Source organism: Cnephaeus nilssonii, assembly GCF_951640355.1.
Source record: "Cnephaeus nilssonii genome assembly, chromosome: 17".
Lineage (NCBI taxonomy): Eukaryota > Metazoa > Chordata > Mammalia > Chiroptera > Vespertilionidae > Cnephaeus > Cnephaeus nilssonii.
Window position 1 is genome coordinate 29,677,001 of NC_137088.1, and position 19,041 is coordinate 29,696,041.

Consider the following 19,041-nt stretch of genomic DNA (forward strand, 5'->3'; position numbering starts at 1 on the left):
GGCCAATGTCCAGAGTTTCTGCTTCATTTGGGGCCTACATGGCCTTTCTCAGGCTCCAGGTGGCCACTAGACCCACAGGGTCGCATGCTCCCAGGAAGAAGAGACCACACAGGGCGAGTGCAGTTATAGTCCCAAGCGAGAGAGAGAGAGCTTTGTTCTCCTGGGGTTTTAACCAGGAGCTTATTCAAAATAGCCAGTCAGCTTCTCAAACCTTCATAGGCTTCTGATAGGGTCCACCCACTGATGAATGATTCATTCCCCAGGTAAGACTGACAGGTCTTCAGGGTCAACTATGCCCCCTGCACCATTTTGACTTTACTGCATGTGTGTTTATCTGCCCTTTTGTTCTATCCCTTCCCCCAGTGATCTGCTGGGAATGGACTGGTGGTTCCCTGAGCTGTAGCTTCCTGGTGAAGCCAACAGGCCTCTGTTTCCCAGCTGAATATGCTCACCAATTTCTGACTCTCTTTTACTTCCTTTCCTCATTAATATCTAGCTAACAGTACCAGTTTGGCTGTATATGAGGGTGTAATTTTTTACTGGGTATAGAGTTCCAGTTTTGCAAGATGAAAATTGCTCTGACAATGGATGGTTATACTTGTTGATCAACATTGTAAATATATTTGATGCCACTTTACACTTAAAAATGGTTTAGATGATACATTTTATGTGGATTAGTTAGCTAAGGCTGCCATAGCAAAGTATCAAAGACTGGGTGGTTTAAACAACAGAAATTTATTGTCTCAAAATTGTGGAGTTTAGAGTCTGTGAGAGATCAAGTTATTATCACAGTTGTTTCTTCGGAGGCCTCTCCTTGGCTTGTAGATAGTTGTCTTCTTCCAATGTCTTCATATAGTTTTCAAATGGAGCATGTCTGTGTCAAAATTGGCTCTTCTTATTTTATTACTAGTGTCCCGGTGCATGGATTCATGCACATTGAAAGGAAATTAATTAGAAGAAATAATTTAATATCACTATTCTGCCGAACATTTGGGTGTCATTTATTGCCGGTGGGTCTTGATCCGGCATCTAGAAGGGTTCTGGAACCTGAAGAAGGCTGTGCGTAGATTAAGTAAGAGTCCAAAGATGAAAGATAATTTTGAAAGGCATTTGGGGGTCAGAGGAGCCTGGCTGAAGAAAACCAAGTTCTCCTTGTCTCAGGATCCCTTGCTTTTTATTAACACAAATTGTCCTACGGCAAGGTGGAGATACACACTTCAAAGGGTAGGGTTTTGTACAGAAGCATTGCCAGATTGGGGAATAGCCTATGGCTGTTCAGGTGTTAGGCCAACAGGAGGCAATAACATATAGATTAAGATGCCCTGAGCTGTCTGGCAGCAAACAATCATCCTATTCAGGTTTGGGGGAAATGCCCTCAGCCATTCCCAACAGGTAATAACATATGTGACTCAGCTCTTGTTAAGTCCCCAAGTTCCATCAACCTTTTGATGAAACTCTTGATAGTATGACATGCTGGAACTGTCTTCCGGCACTATTTGCCCTTTCTCTATAATAGAAGTGTCAACCAAATTCACTATCGACAATGACAGATCGAAACACACGCATGAGATTGGCACCAGTGAGAGCTTTATATGCATCGCGCATGTGTGAGTCAACTTAGCCTTTTATATATATATATATATATATATATATATATATATATATATATATATATATATATATATATATATATATATGGAAGAAACTTGCTTAATTAGACCTGCTTTCTGATTTAGCTCAACTTTTTCCAGCCCAGTGAAGCACCCCAACTTCTCTTTCAGGTAATTGTCAGCAACACAGCAGTAAATATCAACACGAAGCAGATTATTATTATAGATCATGCAGGGAAAACAAAGCGTAGAATATTCAACTGTAGCAGTGTTTGATTATATTCTGCACAGTGAGAAAACCTGAAGTCATTTTCAAGTTTCACCATTTCTTCTTTGCAGTTGGGTCAAGTTTCTAAATCTTTGTTTTCCGGCTAATATAAAGAAAATAGGATTCCACCGAGTCTCCTATCTACCTACTCCAGGACTTCTATGAGGATCAAATGAGATGAGGCACAGGAAAACGCTTCACAGGCATTTGGTTAAAGTGTAAAATGTTTGCACCTGGCTATAAAGCAAGTCAGGTTCCTGGGCTGAAGAAAGTCCAAGGAAGCTAGTCACTAGGGAGAGGAAGCCGAGCGTTTGCTATGTGATGTCATTACCTGGCACCCACAGCAACTGTTTCTGGGCTGGGCTGGACTGGATGGGCTGGGCTGTTGGCCACATTTTGCACCATTGGGGTCTTGGCAGCATTGGCTGCGATTTGGTGGGGTGTCACTCCAGGGTGGTGGTGGTGGTGCCTGTGTCCCACTTGGGGGAAGCTGAGTGTTTCTTTGTGAGCGTCAGGTCCACGGTGCCCTTTCTCTGTAAATGGCCAGTGCACGTCACAGCAGCTCCTGTGTTGAGTGTCTGCCCCCTGGTGGTCAGTGCATGTCATAGCAACCGGTTGGACGGTCGGACACTTAGCATATATAGATGATTTTTAAACCTCACCTAAGGACATGCTTAGAGGAAGGGGAAGGGCGAGGGGAGAGACTGAGAGACTTATAGGTTGCCTTCCATACATGCCCCGACTGGGTATCGAACCCACAATCTAGCTATGTACCCTGACTGGGAATTGAACTGTGGCAGCCTTTTGGCGCATAGGGCTATGTTCAACCCAGTGAGCCACTCTGGCCGAGCCAAATTAGCTCTTCTTATAATGACACTAGTCATACTTGATTAGGGTCCACCTATTTTATCTTAATTACTTCTTTAAAGAACTTAACTCCAGATGTAGTTACAGTCTGAAGTACTAGAGGATGGGACTTTAGCATCTGAATTTGGGGAGTTGCGGGGGGGGGGGGGGTGGTGGAATTCAGCACATAATAAGTATTTTATCACAATTTTAAAATTATATATAAGGGAATATAATCAGTAACACTGTAATAACTATATTGAGTCAGATGGGTACTAGACTTACTATTACTTTTGTTGTAGACCTCTTAGCACTACATGACGTTTTAATTCAGAGAGGGTAATAAGTAAAATTTTGTGATGCCTGACAAAGTAATCATATAGGGAGTAATACCTAAGGCATGAAATAAGTTGTTGAAATAGAATTATAGTTGATAATTTTTGAGAGCAGGATTTTTGCTTGATGTGCCTATAGTTATTCTCAGGCCTTAAGCTCAGTGTGTTCTTCATCTGTAATAACTAATAACTTTTGCCTTTGTCATTATTTTGTGCTTTTTTTATTGGGGATGTATCCAAAGTGATATTTCCAAAAGTGAATAATATAAGGTGGCATTTTATTTGACCCATCGTTTAAAATAAAGGCCTTTATTTTAAGTAGCCCTTGTTTCAGACTAGCATGTAATTTTTAATTTCCCCATGATGGGATTCTTGTCTATGTTGTTTCATTAATAAGAGTGTTTAACAATTAAAATAACTTGACAAAATAGTAAGGTATAATACATTGGATAGAATAAAATCATCTTATGAATTGCCTTGTCTTTTTGCATTACTTATAGAATATTGAAGTTAGTTATTTGGGGATTTTTCCCTCTTAATTGTTTACTGAGAGATCTATAGCCCAACCAAACTTCCGGAGTTAGTCACTTGGGTATTGTCACTCTGCTGATTTTTATCAGAAACAGGAAATTGTCAAGTTATATGTCAAAGTACAGCAGACTCTAAAATTGTATTTGTACTTGCCTGAGAGATTTCCCTTTAGAATTTTTTCTATCACTAGCTGGTTCCCTTTTCCTCAGAATATAACAACTGGCTTGCCAAAAATGGTGATGTTTATCATACATAGCAAACAGTGCCCTTTCGCATAGTTTACATGTCATACACAATATGATTGGTAAAATGATTTGATAAACTTAGTGCCATTAATCTGTAGATATACCTAATTAATTTGTAAAAATAGGTTAGGGAAGAACATGTTTTTAGGTGTTTGTCCTGATGCTATTCCCATATTTAGATTAGCAGGGTTCCTAAAGTAGACCTTTTCAGGAAGTCTATAAGGCCAAAACTATTTTCATATACTGGGATGTTAATTTTCATTTTCACTCAAGTTTCCAGAGACTGCATGAAATGCAATGATATTTTATAAGATGTCAACATTTGGAAGATCTGCAAAACTTAGTGAACGTATATTGCATGATGATATAAAATCATACATGAGTCAAAACAGGTCCATTTAAAATCTATAAGACTGTGCAATGAATGTTTTCTGCTATATATTTAGTTTAAATATAGTAAGATTCACACGTTTTTGAGTGTGAAGGAGATTAGACACATAGAGAGGCAAATGACTTTTTTTTTAATATATTTTATTGATTTTTTACAGAGAGGAAGGGAGAGGGATAGAGAGTTAGAAACATCGATGAGAGAGAAACATCGATCAGCTGCCTCCTGCACACCCCCCACTGGGGATGTGCCCGCAACCAAGGTACATGCCCTTGACCGGAATCGAACCTGGGACCTTTCAGTCTGCAGGCCGACGCTCTATCCACTGAGTCAAACCGGTTTCGGTTTCGGCACAAAGGACTTGTTTAGTAAAAGAATTGTTTTTGCCTTAAGCAACCCTGCCCATTGTTCTTGTATATCTAAGTTAACACACCTTGTGCATCTAAGTTAATAACTACCACAACCTGAATGCAGAACAGTTTCTTCATGCCCCTCTCAAGAAAATAAAATGTTCTCATGCTTTATAATCAGACTCTTACCCCCACCATTAACCTTTTGCACTCGGATGTCGAGTGTGACTCGACACGATTAGCTTCGGTAGCAGCACGGTTAGCATCGGTAGCAGCTCGTATGTCGAGCCACACTCGACACGTAGTTTCACCGCGGGGGGGGAAGGGAGATTTTTGTCTATTTTTCCAGTATCTTTTCTTGTTTTCATTAGCATGAAAGGACAAGTAAAATGTAAATGCCGTCTCAACTGATGCCACCACCTAAGCTTCACCAATGGCATCTTCAAAGGCTATTTGTTTCTAAGACACATCAGTCACGTGAAAAAGGTTAGACCAGTACACTAACTTCCAGGGATAGATTATTATCCACTAACTTAGAGCAACGTTTAGATGGAAAGCTCCATATAATCACACCTCACCCTAACAAAAAACACAAAGATTGTGTTGTTTGTTCTAACAGAAAAATCAAAGGAGAGACAATTTATATTTGCGAAACATGTGAATGTAAACCAGGTCTTCATGTGGGTGAATGTTTCAAAAAATATCACACCATGAAAAATTATAGAGATTAAAATTACTCTTTGAATGTATCAATAATTTGAAATATAAAAAATATCCAAATAAATAAGTTTGTATGAAAAGAAACTCCAGTTTTTTATTCTACTGCTGCGCTTTGTAAAATCTGGGGTATTTAAAAAATTAAATCCCGAGTAGAATAAAGGAATCGAGAAAAAAAAAAACAAGCGAGTGCAAAGGGTTAACCTATGAAAACCACTAATCCTTGTAGTTTTGCCTTTCTAGAATGTCATACATAGCCTTTTGAGTCTAACTTAGTGAGATTGCTGTGTCATATGGTAAGTGTATGTTGAACTTGAAGAAGCTGTCAAACTGTTACCCATAATGGCTGTACTACTTTTGCATTCCCACAAGCAATGCATTATTTCCAGTTGATTAGCATCCTCTTTGGCAAGTTGGTACTTTTTGTTTCCTTCCTTATCTCTATCTCTATCTCTATCTCTATCTCTATCTCTATCTCTATCTCTATCTCTTATCTTTCCTCTCCCCTCTTTCTTTCCCCCTTTCATTCTTTTCTCCACCTCCTGTTAACATAAAAAACCATTGAAACTTGTAAAGAATTTTTGTGAGTTTATTTGAGCCAAACTGTCGACATGCCGGGAAGCAGCACCTCAACGAATTGAGATAATGCTCCAGAGAATGGCGGGTTACATTTGTATTTATACATTGCAATCAAAGGAGGAATGTAGGTGGGTTACATGAAATTCATTGGTGATAGATTAAGGAGGTGGGAAAAAGCAAAGCAGTGGGGGCAGGGCGGGAGGAAACCCCTGAGATTTGATAAAAAGTAAAATGATGGACACATACTTAGGTGGGTGCAGGAACAATTAACATAATTTGTGGTATCTGTCCTGGCACCCATCACATTTGGTTGTGCCCCAGGGGCTCCAGAAAAAGGGAAGTTACAAGTTACCCAGACATTGCAAGGGCATGTTAACATAGATAAAAAAAGACAAATAGGCTAAGTTAAGGTAAAGGTTGACCTTGTCAGTGAAGATACCGGCCTAGGATGTAACTGCCCACCATAACCTCTTTTAGTTAAAGTTTAATTTCAGACCATCCTTTGTGGTTGCTTTAGGTCTCTGAGTTTGCAAGACTGCCATGCAGGCCTCCCCTGAGCTTGTCAGGTCAGCATGTGGCCCTTTTCGTCTTTTTTATTTTCTTAACTCTATCTCTGTCTCTGTCTCTGTCTCTGTCTTTATTTCTCTATCTTTCCTCTCCCTTCTTTCTTTCCCCTTTTATTCTTCTCCACCTCCCTTCTCTTCGTAAGCCATTTCATAGCTGTGTAGTGATATCACTTGGTGGTTTTAATTTTCATTCCTATAATGACTAATGAATTTGAGAATCTTTTCATGTGCTTATATGCCATTCAAATATCTTTTTTTGTGTGTGTGTGAAATATCTGTTCAAATATGTTCTCTATTTAAAAATATTAAATACTTAACTGTGTTTCCCCTATGGCTTTTCTGAGTGCAGTTCAAGGCAGCTCTTGCTGTGCTACAATCACATGCCAGTGGCTCTCCTGGCCTGGCCCCACATCTTTGGGTTGAAACCCAGGCAATGGCCCCTTTTGAAATGGAGGAGGCAGCATTTGTGGTTCTTCTTTCCTTGTCTTGAAGAATATCTGTGGTCTTACCTTGTAAAATCTAGGAAGACTGGCCAATAATCTCCCTTTATTCCTTCCTGATTTCTGCTAGTTCAGATTGCCTTTGCCATTATTTTGTGCTTTTGCATATTGTGGATGTTTCTAAAGTGATATTTCCAAAAGTGAATAGTATAGGGTGGCATTTTATTTGACCTATCGTTTAAAATAAAGGCCTTTATTTTAATTAGCATTTGTTTCAGACTAGCTTGTAATTTTTAATTTCTCCATGATTATGATGGCTGATTGAGTCTGGTGTTCACACCCAAACTAATCTATCAAAGGGTCCCATCCCTTGGCCGTACCCTTAGAGCTCATAACATATTTTCTAATTTTTTGCAATATGGATAGTCTGAGAATTTTCCAACTTTTAAATTTAAATTAAATTTCTGCTTCCCTTTTGATTAACAGTTCATCTTTAAGTTGTTTCTCTTCTCAAATTTTACTCTAAGCATCCAAGAGAAGCAAAGTTGCACTTTCAACACTTTGCTTAGTAATAGCTGCAGCCAAATAGCCAATTTCATCCTCACAGTTCTACCTTCCACAAAACCCTCAGACATGAACACAGTTTAGCCAAGCTCTTTGTCATTTATTTATTTATTTATTTATTTATTTATTTATATTTATATTTTTTGTTAATCCTCTCCTGAGAATATTTTTCCATTGTTTTTGTTGTTGTTGTTGTTTTTAAGGGCTAGTGGGAGAGAGAGGGCAAGACAGAGAGAAACATTGATGTGAAAGAAACACATCGACCCTGACCGGTTTGGCTCACTGGCTAGAGCATCGGCCTGCAAACTGAAGGGTCCCGGGTTCGATTCCGATCAAGGGCATGTACCTTGGTTGCGGGCACATCCCCAGTAGTGGGTGTGCAGTAGGCAGCTGATCGGTGTTTCTCTCTCATCGATGTTTCTAGCTCTCTATCCCTCTCCCTTCCACTCTGTAAAAAAAGCAATAAAATATATATATTAAAAAAGAAAGAAAAAGAAACACATCGATTAGTTGCCGCCCCCACACACCCCAACCAGGGCCCGAGCCCCTGCCGAGGAGGAGCCTGCAACCAAGTTATGTGCCCTTGACCGAAATCGAACCCGGGACCCTTTGGTCCATAGGCCAATGCTCTATCCACTGAGCCAAACCGGCTGAGGCTCTTTGTCCCTTTATAAAAGGATCACCTTTTCTTACAATTTCTGATAAGCTGTTTCTCATTTCTGTCTGAGACTATCAGAATGGCTTTGACCGTTCATATTTCAACCAACATTCTGTTCATGATCACTTAGGTATTTTGTAGGAAGATTGAGGCTTTTTTCTACAGCTCTCCTCTCCTTCTGAGCCCTCAGGAGAAATTGCCCTTAACAGACCTGTGGATGAAGAAAGTAACCTCAGGTGAGGATCATAAATTTCCAACTAGTGAGGGTCATGGTGGATAATCCACCTCAGGCATATGACTTCTTTAGTAAAAGACTTATTTTTGCCTTAAGCAACCCTGTCCATTGTTCTTGTGCATCTAAATTAGCACACCTTTAAAATGCCAGAGTAATCCTCTTTTTCAGACCCCCTCAAGGTATAACCATCCTCAAGAGAGCACATAACCTTGCTAACTATCCTGTAATCCAATCTCAATCTTGCGTTCTCCCACCTTTATTTAATCTTCCTTGTTCCCTCCTTAATTCCAAATTCATGAAAGAAACTGCATTGTCGTTCGAGGAAGCATTTTGCTCATTCTGTTGCAATATTGCATCCAGGCAATCCTCTATTTGGCTTAAATTTTTATAAAAATTCTCCACGGTTTTTTTTATTATTTAATAAATCTTTATTGTTCAGATTATTACAATTGTCCCTCTTTTTTCCCCCCATAGCTTCCCTCCACCCCTTTCCCACCCTACCCTCTGCCCTTAACCCCCCCCCCCACTGTCCTCATCCATAGGTGTACGATTTTTGTCCAGTCTCTTCCCGAACCCCCCACACCCATTTCCCCCTGAGAATTGTCAGTCCACTCCCTTTCTATGCCCCTGATTCTATTATATTCATCAGTTTATTCTGTTCATCAGATTTTTTATTCACTTGATTTTTAGATTGACTTGTTGATAGACATGTATTTGTTGTTCATAATTTTTATCTTTACCTTTTTCTTCTTCTTCCTCTTAAAGAATACCTTTCAGCATCCTACCTAATAATAGACAAATATGCAAATTGACCATACCTCCAACACACCCACAAGCCACACCTATAAGCCATGCCCACCACCCAATCAGAGCAAGCATGCAAATTAACCCAAACCAAGATGGCTACAGCCACAGAGAGCAAGGTTTCCTAGGTAACAGAGGAAGCCAAACTTTCCGCTTGCCCTTGCCAGGCCTAAGCCTCCACTCAAGCTACAAAGTTTCAATTATAGAAGGTAAACAAATTCAAACAAATGGCAGCAGAATGGAGCTTGAGAGAGCAGGCCAGGGTTGCCGCCGGCAACAGGGGAAGTAAAGCTTTCCGCACACCCTGGCCGGGCCCACCCGCTTAAGGCAACAAAGTTTCAATTATAACCCCAACAGAAATGGCTGCCGGCCTCAGAGGGAGCCCCAGGCTTGGCTCCTCTCCAGGCTACCAAGTTTCAATTGTAGAAGGAAAATAAATTCCAGATAGCAGGGCCTCCACTTGGGTTGCCAGGGGGCGTGGCTGGCCTGCAAACCACCACAGGCCCCTCGCTCAGGCCGTCCCACGCCCCAAGGGAACCCCCACCTGATCCGGGACACCCTTCAGGGCAAGCCAGCTGGCCCTCACCCCTGTACCAGGCCTCTATTCTATCTAATAAAAGAGTAATATACAGATTTCATCATCACTGCAACACACAATATAGCTGCCCCCATGTGGTCAAAGATCCTGCCCCCATGTGGACACAAGATGGCCACCACAAGATGGCCAGCAGGAGAGGGCAGTTGGGAGGCACCTGGCCTGCAAGGGAGGGCAGTTGAGAAGGACCAGGCCTGCAAGGGAGGGCAGTTGGAGGTGATCAACCCTGCAGGAGAGGGCAGTTAGGGGTGACCAGGCCGGCAGAGGAGGGAAGTTGGGGGCAAACAGGCTGGCAGCAGAGTGGTTAGGGGGTGATCAGGCTGGCAGGCAGAAGTGGTTAGGGGCAATCAGGAAGGCAGGCAGGCAAGCAGTTGGGAGCCAGCAGTCCTGGATTGTGAGAGGGATGTCTGACTGCCCGTTCGGGCCTAAACGGGCAGTCGGACATCCCTTGAGGGGTCCCATATTGGAGAGGGTACAGGCTGGGCTGAGGGACAACCCCCCTCTGTGCACGAATTTCGTGCACCGGGCCTCTAGTTTCATATAATACTGGTTTGGTGGTGATGAACTCCTTTAGCTTTTTCTTATCTGTGAAGCTCTTTATCTGACCTTCAATTCTGAATGATAGCTTTGCTGGGTAGAGTAATCTTGGTTGTAGGTTCTTGCTGTTCATCACTTTGAATATTTCTTGCCACTCCTGTCTGGCCTGCATGGTTTCTGTTGAGAAATCAGCTGACAATCGTATGGGTGCTCCCTTGTAGGTAATTAACTGTTTTTCTCTTGTTGCTTTTAATATTCTCTCTTTGTCTTTTGCTCTTGGCATTTTAATTATGATGTGTCTTGGTGTGGTCCTCTTTGGATTCCTTTTGTTTGTGGTTCTGTGTGCTTCCTGGACTTGTAAGTCTATTTCTTTCCTCAGGTGGGGGAAGTTTTCGGTCATTATTTCTTCAAATAGGTTTACAGTATCTTGCTCTCTCTCTCCTTCTGGCACCCCCATAATTCGGATGTTGGTACGCTTGAAGTTGTCCCAGAGGCTCCTTACACTATCTTCATATTTTTGGATTCTTTTTGCTTTTCAGTTGAGTGTTTTTTGCTTCTTTGTATTTCAAATCTTTGACTTGATTCTTGGGATCCTCTTGTCTGCTGTTGGATCTCTGTATATTATTTTTTATTTCAGTCAGTGTATGCTTAATTTCTAGTTGGTCCTTTTTCATATCCTCTAGGGCCTCGCTAAATTTATCGGCCTTTTTTAGAAAATTCTTGAAAAACCTTATAACCATGGTTTTGAACTCTATATCCAGTCGTTTGCTTTCCTCCATTTCTTTCATATTTGACCTGTTTCTTTGTCTCCGCATTTTGGCTGCTTCCCTGAGTTGATAGAGTGGCTTTGTGTGCTAGGTGTCCTATAGGGCTCAGTGGCTCAGCCTCCCCAGTTACCTGAGGTGGACACTCTTGGTGCACCCCTTTGTGGGCTGTGTGCACAGTCTTGTTGTAGTTAAACCTTGATTGTTGTTGGTATCACTGGGAGGAGTTGACCTCCAGGCCCATTGGCTGTGAGGATCAGCTGTGTCTATACTGGGAGAACTTCTGTGCTGGAGACACCCTTATGAGAAAAGACTTGCAAAAGCATCTGTGCTCCACTTGGATGGGGCAGAGTCTCAGGGCAGAGCAGACAGCCTTGGCTTCCCATCAGCCCTACCCTAAGAGGCCCCTGGGTCTCAGTGTCCCACGGTAATCGCTGCAAGCACCTCTGAGAGAAAGTCGCCCTGGAGTTTCGCCCACTGCCAGACAGTCCAGTTTCTCCCCGAATGAGTCTGGGTCCCCAGAGTCTCGCCCGGAACTGGAGTTCAGAGCATTCGGGAGCTTTTGTCTCCCTCTCGCTTGAGAAAGCCAGCCGCATACTCAGTTGCCAGTCCTCTCCATGCGTGCATCCTCCATATCTTTGCCTTCTACAGCTCCTCTGAGTCTCAGTGTGCTTTTCTCTTTCCTTCTAGTTGTAGAATTTCCACTCAGCCAGCCTTCCTGTGGTTCTGGATGATGTCCGTTTTGTCTTTTAGTTGTAGTTTTGAAATTCTTGTGCGAGGCAGCAGTTTAGGTGGTTACCTATGCCACCATCTTGTTTTCTCCTCCACGGGTTTTGACATTCTTTTTTGTTGTTGTTTTAATCCTCACCAGAGGATATTTTTTCCATTGATTTTTTTTTTTTTTGGTGGGGTGGGGGGAAGAGAATGGAAGGGAGGGGGAGAGACATCAATGTGAGAGAGACACATTGACTGGTTGCTTCCCACACACACTCAACCCCAGCCAGATGGGGGTCGAACCTGCAGCTGAGGTACATGCCCTTGACTGGAATTGAACTGTTGATCCTTCAGTCCTCAGGCCGATGCTCTAAGCACTGAGCAAACAGGCTAGAGTGGGTTTTGACAACCTTTTTTTTAATTTTAATTTTATTGATTTCAGAGAGGAAGGGAGAGGGAAAGAGAAATATCAATGATGAGAGAGAATCATTGATCAGCAGCCTCCTGCATGCCCCCTACTGGGGATTGGGCTTGCAATCCAGGCATGTGCCCTTAACCAGACTTGAACCTGCGACCCTTCAGTCCTTAGGCCAACACTTTATCCACTGAGCCAAAACTAACTAGGGCTTGACATTCTTATGTTGACAGTCCATTCATTGTCAGAGAGGAAAAGTTTTCCTCTACCCTTCTAGGTTTTTTTCTGGCCGGTCTAATAATCAAATTGACATGAGACATATTAGCAGTTGAAAAATTAAAATTTAATAACGTATACCTGTATACATTGGAGAGACTCAAGAAAACTGAATAAGTCATCAAAATGGTGGAAGCCATCATCTTAGATACCATCTTCAGTTAAAGACAAAAGATGTTAGGGATGGAATATCAGTTATGGGAGATTACCAGGAGAAACACTGTAAATAAGAGTAAGATTGTTAGGCAGATATAAGTACATGCCTTATCCATTAATACCAGTTTCTAGAGTTTTAGATATCCTTTCTGGCACACCTAGGAAAGACACCCTTACAAATGGAGATTTCCCTTAAAGGATAATTTCTAGCTGGTTTCAGAGCCTTTTTTTTTTTTCTTTTTGACTACTGTTTCTTAAAAATTAACAAGCTTAAAATAATCCTTATGCCAGAGATATTTTGGGGTGGCAAATTTTGCTCTCCTACACAGCAGTGTAGACTTTTTCTAGTTTGTACATCCAGACTCTTCTGGCCTCTTCCCATCATTATACAGTTCAAACACTGCTTCCACAGTTTTAAGTATTTGTTACAGTGGTACCCCCACTTCTTGGTATCAGTTTTCTGTCTAACTATGTATGGCCTACTATAACAAAATAACAAGACTGGGTGGCTTATAAAACAGCAAAAATTTATTGCTCACAGGTCTGGAAACTGGAAATCTGAGATCAGGATGCCACTATGGCAGTTATGGCAAACCTATGACACGCGTAGCCATTTCTGATGACATGCGGCCGCATGCCGACGATGAAACATTTGCTGCTCCTGAGGATGAAACATTTGCGACTAGAGTCTTGGAGTTAGTTTTTTCCTCAAAGTGACACACTACCCGAATTATGCTCAGTTTTTTGGCGAAGTTTGACACACCAAGCTCAAAAGGTTGCCCATCACTGCACTATGGTCTGGTGAGGTCCCTCCTTTATGTTGTATCTTCACATAGTGGAAGGGGCTAGAAAACTCTGGAATTTCTCTCTCTCTCTCTCTCTCTCTCTCTCTCTCTCTCTCTGTCTCTGATCCTCACCCAAAGAAATGTTTATTGATTTTATAGAGAGAGGAAGGTAGAAAGAGAAAGAGAGAAACATCAGTTGGTTTCCTCCTGTATGCCCCTGACTGGGAATCGAACCTGAAACCTTCTTGGTGTACTGAACGGCCCTCCAACCAGCCGAGCCACCCAGCCTGGGCTCTGGGATCTCTTTTATAAGAGCACTGATCCCATTCATGAGAGCTCCATCCTTACGGGGGTTAGGATTTCGACATGAATTTGGAGGGACACAGACATTCAGTCCAGCAATAGTATTCTCTTCTGTTTTTAATATCGTTGTGTCTTTGATGATATTCTCTCATTTCAGACATTGGTAATTTTGTCTTCTTGATCATATTTGCTAGAGATTTATCAATTTCCTTGATCTTTTCAAGGAACATCTTTTGGTTTTGTGGGGGAAGAAGAAATTTTTACTCTACCCTTCTAGGTTTTTCCACTAGTCTAATAATTAAGTCACCATGAGACAGAGTAATGAGAAATAATCAACATTTATGTACATATATCTGTATAGGAAACCCACTTACATTTCAGAGACTGCACATGCATGAGGGGTTCCAGTACCGAAAGTTAAAATGAGGTATATATGGCATTCTGGGCTAAGTATGAGGGAAGATATGTTGGGGATTCACAGGACCATAAGAAGAGCAGATGTTCAGTAATTAAAAGTTTGCCCTGACCTATAGATAGGTCATAAAAAATTATTTCTGTAATGATTCTCATTGTGGGCAAGGCTCCAAATTTAAATTATTTAAGAGATAGGTGAAAGTTCTCATGAGCTTGCAGGTCTTGATTTACTTTCAGATCAAAATAATTAACATGCCAAAGTGGTGCATCTCGGGGAGACCTGTTCTCAACCCTTTCAGTTTCAATGATTTTTCAAGTATTCTCTTTCTGTCTCCTGATTTCTGGTCTTAATCTTTATATCCTTCCTCTGTTTCCTTTGGGTTTAATGTGCTCTTTTAGTTTCAAAAGGTGAAAGCTTACATTATTGATTTGGGACCTTTTTCCCTAGCATTTTTATTAGTACTTTAATGCTATAAATTTCTTTCTAAGCACTCCATTAGCTGCTTGGAAGGAAATTTATTTTAACCAATTTTTATATGTTGTGTTTCTATTTTCATTTTGTTCAAAATATTCTAATTTTCCCTTAGAAGACTGACACATATTATTTAGAAGTGTTTTCAACTTCCAAATACTTAGAGATATTCCAGTTATCTTTCTGTTACTGACTTTAATTTCATCATGATCAGAGATCACATGCTGTGTAATATCAACCCTTTTACATTTATTAAAGTTTGTTTTTATGATTCAGAATATGATCTGTATTGGTGACTAATACCATGTACACTTGAAAAAATGTCTGTGTTGCTGGTGGATATAGCATTGTATAAAAGTCAGTTAGATTCGATCAGTTGATGGTGTTGTTTAGATTTTGTATATCTATGCTGCTTTTGTATCTACTTCTGTGGATTACTGAGATTAGTGTTTCAGTTTTCAAGAATAATTGTGGATTTATTTACTTCCTTCAATTCTAGTACTTTTTGCTTCATGTATTTTAGAACTCTGTTGTTAAGTACATATACATTTAGGATTGTTGTGCCGTCTTGATGAACCTAGTAATTTTCCTTGTCATGAAATCTACTTTGTTTTAGGAAGAATGCTGTCTCAAAGGCAGAATATGTGTTTCTGTGTGGTTATGACATCAACTGAATATACAGCTAGGTTCATTTGTTTCCTTTTTTTTTTTTTTTTTGGAGATCACCTTATTTTTCCTTTTTGTAAATTTAATTTTACTTTATAAAACATTTAGATGCTTCTAAAAGTACACCCAGAGAGGTCTGCTTCCATACTGAGGTTCTCTCTCTTTTCTCCCCACAGGATAACCATTTTTTGGTTTTATCTTTCTATTGTTTCTTTGTGAATAAAGATAAATTGGGAATTCTAATTTTCATGCTCCCCCACAACAAAATATGTACACACATTATGTATACTTGTGAACGCTGCATCCATCTGTGGCTAGGGTTCAAGGTCTGGAGAAGGGGCCGAGGAACCCCCACCTGTGCACAAATTTGTGCACTGGGCCTCTAGTATTTTTATATATTTACTAGAGGCCCGGTACATGAGATTTGTGCACTGGGGGGAGGGGGGACCCTCAGCCTGGCCTGTGCCCTCTCGCAGTCCAGGATTCCTTGGGGGATGTCTGCCTGCCAGCTTAGGCCCGATACCCCCAGGATTGGGCCTAAGCTGGCTGGCAGACATCCTCTTGCAGTGTGGGGTTCTTGCAGTCCTGGACCCCTTGCTCCTTACCGCTCTCCTGCAGCGAAGGCAGGAGAGGCTCCTGCCACTGCCGCTGTGCTCGCCAGCCATCAGCTGGGCTTCTGGCTGAGCGGTGCTCCCCGTGTGGGAGCGCACTGACCACCAGAGGGCAGCTCCTATGTTGAGTGCCCCCTGGTGGTCAGTGCGCCATAGCAACTGGTCGTTCCACGGTTTGGTTGATTTGCATATTACACTTTTATTATATAGATATATAGGACAATGCACGAAACTCATGCAAGAGTAGGCCTTCGCAGCCCCTCACTGCCTTGGCCCTCGCAGCCCCAGCTTCGTCCGGAAGGTCATCCCGCTGTTCGGCTGTTCAGTCGATTTGCATATTATGCTTTTATTATATAGGACTAGAGGCCCGATGCATGAAATTCGTGGAAGAGTAGGCCTTCACAGCCCTTCGCTGCCTTGGCCCTCACAGCCCCGGCTTCATCCGGAAGGTTGTCCCGCTGTTCGGCTGTCGGTCAATTTGCATTTTATGCTTTTATTATTATAGATTATTATAGATTAGTTCAAACTACATGGTTATTATGTCAGTTCTGTTTTAGCTTCACTAATTTTTTTGTCTCCTTGATATATTACTGAGATAAATATGTTGTTAAAAATTGTCCTCTGTGGCCATAGATGTCTATTTTTTGTGTGTGTGTTTCTAGTAATCTATTTTGGAGCTATGTTAATCAGTACATAAGCATAGATATTACAGACTTTACCACTGTATAGTAAACTTCTTTATCATTAGTAATGGTTTTGCCTCAAAGTCTTTTAGTGTGTTATTAATATAGCTACACCAGTTGTATTTTGATTTGTATTTGCTTGGTGTATTTTTTTTTTCTTTTCATATTTTTACTTTTAACCTTTCAGTGCTCTTAGGTTTTTTAGGTGTATCTCTTTTGAAAAGTGTGTAGACTACTATTATTTACACCTTAAAAATATTTTCTATGTGGTTACAGTGCTGAAGCTGCTGAAAGATGGCAGAAGAAGTGGTTGTAGTAGCCAAATTTGATTATGTGGCCCAACAAGAACAAGAGCTGGACATCAAGAAGAATGAGAGATTATGGCTTCTAGACGATTCTAAGTCTTGGTGGCGAGTTCGAAATTCTATGAATAAAACAGGTTTTGTGCCTTCTAACTATGTGGAAAGGAAAAACAGTGCTCGGAAAGCATCTATTGTAAAAAACCTAAAGGATACATTAGGTAAGTTATTTTTTTATTAAAACAGCAACAATACTTTCTTTTAAGTAGATGTTAGAGCTTGGTTCTTTGTACATAATTTTGGCAGCAGTGGGCAGATCTGACTAGAAAAGTCCTGGACTGGAATTTCAGCTAGACAAGGTAAGTTTGGCTCATAGTAGGTGTTCACATCAGGAGACTAGTGGACGTCATAAGTGTTTGTGGGAAGTTTCTATGAATGTAGCTCTGGTGGGTCTGGCCGGAGTTAAAAAATCAAGCCAAGGTGGTGCTCAGGAGCAGAACTGACTGATATAGCAGGGGCTCTTTGAACTCTGAGTACCTGATGAAGTTAGGCAAATTCTGCATCTAAATGAGACAGGGATAAATGAGTAAGATGCAGAATTGCCGCCTTGAAATTAAGGCAATTTATTTTGCATGGCACATTGTTATATTTTAAACATCTAATAGTTTACACTTTGAACTTCACTTTTAAAAGCAAACCATTATTTTATTCTTATAGTTGATAAAATAATTTTAAATTGTGAATCATTACTGTATAAAAGTCAATTAGATTCATTACTATAGATTAGCTTCTATAAGGCTGATCTCTTTTATTTTGTTTCTCTTTTTTTCCCCATTCTTTCTTCCTCTAGCTGTAAAGTTTGTTTGTTTTTACTGGCCCTCATTAGGGCCAGAGATAGTGGAACCTGCTTCACACTTGCCTTGGCTGAGCTGATAGGAAGGAAATATGCCCAGATGAGGAGTGGCCTCTTTTTTTTTTTTTTTTAAATTAAAGTCTCCTTGGTTGACAGGAAGGAATTGGGAGGGACAGAATTTCATTTTTTGTATTCAGGCAAGCATGCAAACATTGTATTACTTAAGGGTTCTTTGTATATATCTAGAAGAGAAAGTAAAATTTCTCCTTGTGAAATAGTTTGGGAGTAATGTGGCATGCATGACTGACAAATATAAAATATTATTGATTAACTACTTTGTATTATTTTTTATTTCTTATTTAATATTGTTATTCTAGACTAAATTAATCAGCAATAGAAGACAAATCTTTTTTGTTTTTAACCATTATAAAGTAGCAAAAATTTATTGCACAATTCAAAGTAAGATATAAAGTATCAGAATATTGGTTTCTAAACTAAAAATCCAGTATTCTAAATGTAATTTAATAAATGAAGTTATTAATCTGAATTTTCACCATGACATTGAACTACCATGGTGAGGTTACCTTTTTTGAGATTTTAAGGTTTTACGTATAAGACCATTGTTAGTTTTTTATTGAAAGACAAACCAGAAAGAGATTTTCCTTGAGTAGCTAAAGAGACCAGAGTTAGAACCAGGAATGTTTATTATTTTGTGAATATTGGACATTTATAGAGATATTGGGGATAATTACGGTAACTTCTGTGAAGAAAGTGTGCCTTATATTGATGAAAGGACGAAAAGGACTAGAACCACATATAAATAGATATTTTTTAAAAGAATGCTGATATCCTGCTACTAGAGCAAATGTGATGGTAATTAACAAAAGGTAGTGAAAAAACTAATACCATAGAGCAAAGAGGATAAGTTTCCAAATTTTAGATATTACTGCATATAAACTTTAAAGCCCAATTAGATACATTTTTTAATTATTCATTTTAAATTAGTGATCTGTAGTTAGCCTTGTATAGTGATGTAAATTCAGCGTTTGCATCAGACAGCCTTCTCTCCACAGAATTTCTGAACTCCTTTTTGGTAACTTAAATCTCCCATATAATTAATTTGTTTCACAATGATTGTGCTGATGGAGAGACATTGTTTGAAAGTTAAGAAAACACAGGAAAAAAATGAATATGTGAATATATTTTCAACTGTTGAAAATATATATGACTTAAAGCTTCTTCTAAAATAACTCTGAATAATAAGGTCACATTTGTGGCCATCATGATATACTTGCTTTACAGGTTCTGTTATAATTCAGTGGGAAAAAATGTTTGGAAAGAGAGGAGCCTCAGAAAAACTTT

At 40.2% G+C, this 19,041-nt stretch overlaps 1 protein-coding gene across 3 annotated transcripts in view; it reads left to right on the forward strand.

Moving 5' to 3' along the window:
* Positions 1-19,041, forward strand: part of NCK1 (NCK adaptor protein 1) — a 66,315-nt gene that overhangs the window by 32,664 nt on the left and 14,610 nt on the right. For all 3 annotated transcript variants that reach the window (XM_079794939.1, XM_079794941.1, XM_079794940.1), the window contains one exon: positions 16,804-17,047. In XM_079794939.1, the coding sequence (XP_079651065.1) occupies positions 16,822-17,047 (226 nt within the window). In that variant the 5' untranslated portion in view covers positions 16,804-16,821. The remainder of the gene's footprint in view (positions 1-16,803; positions 17,048-19,041) is intronic.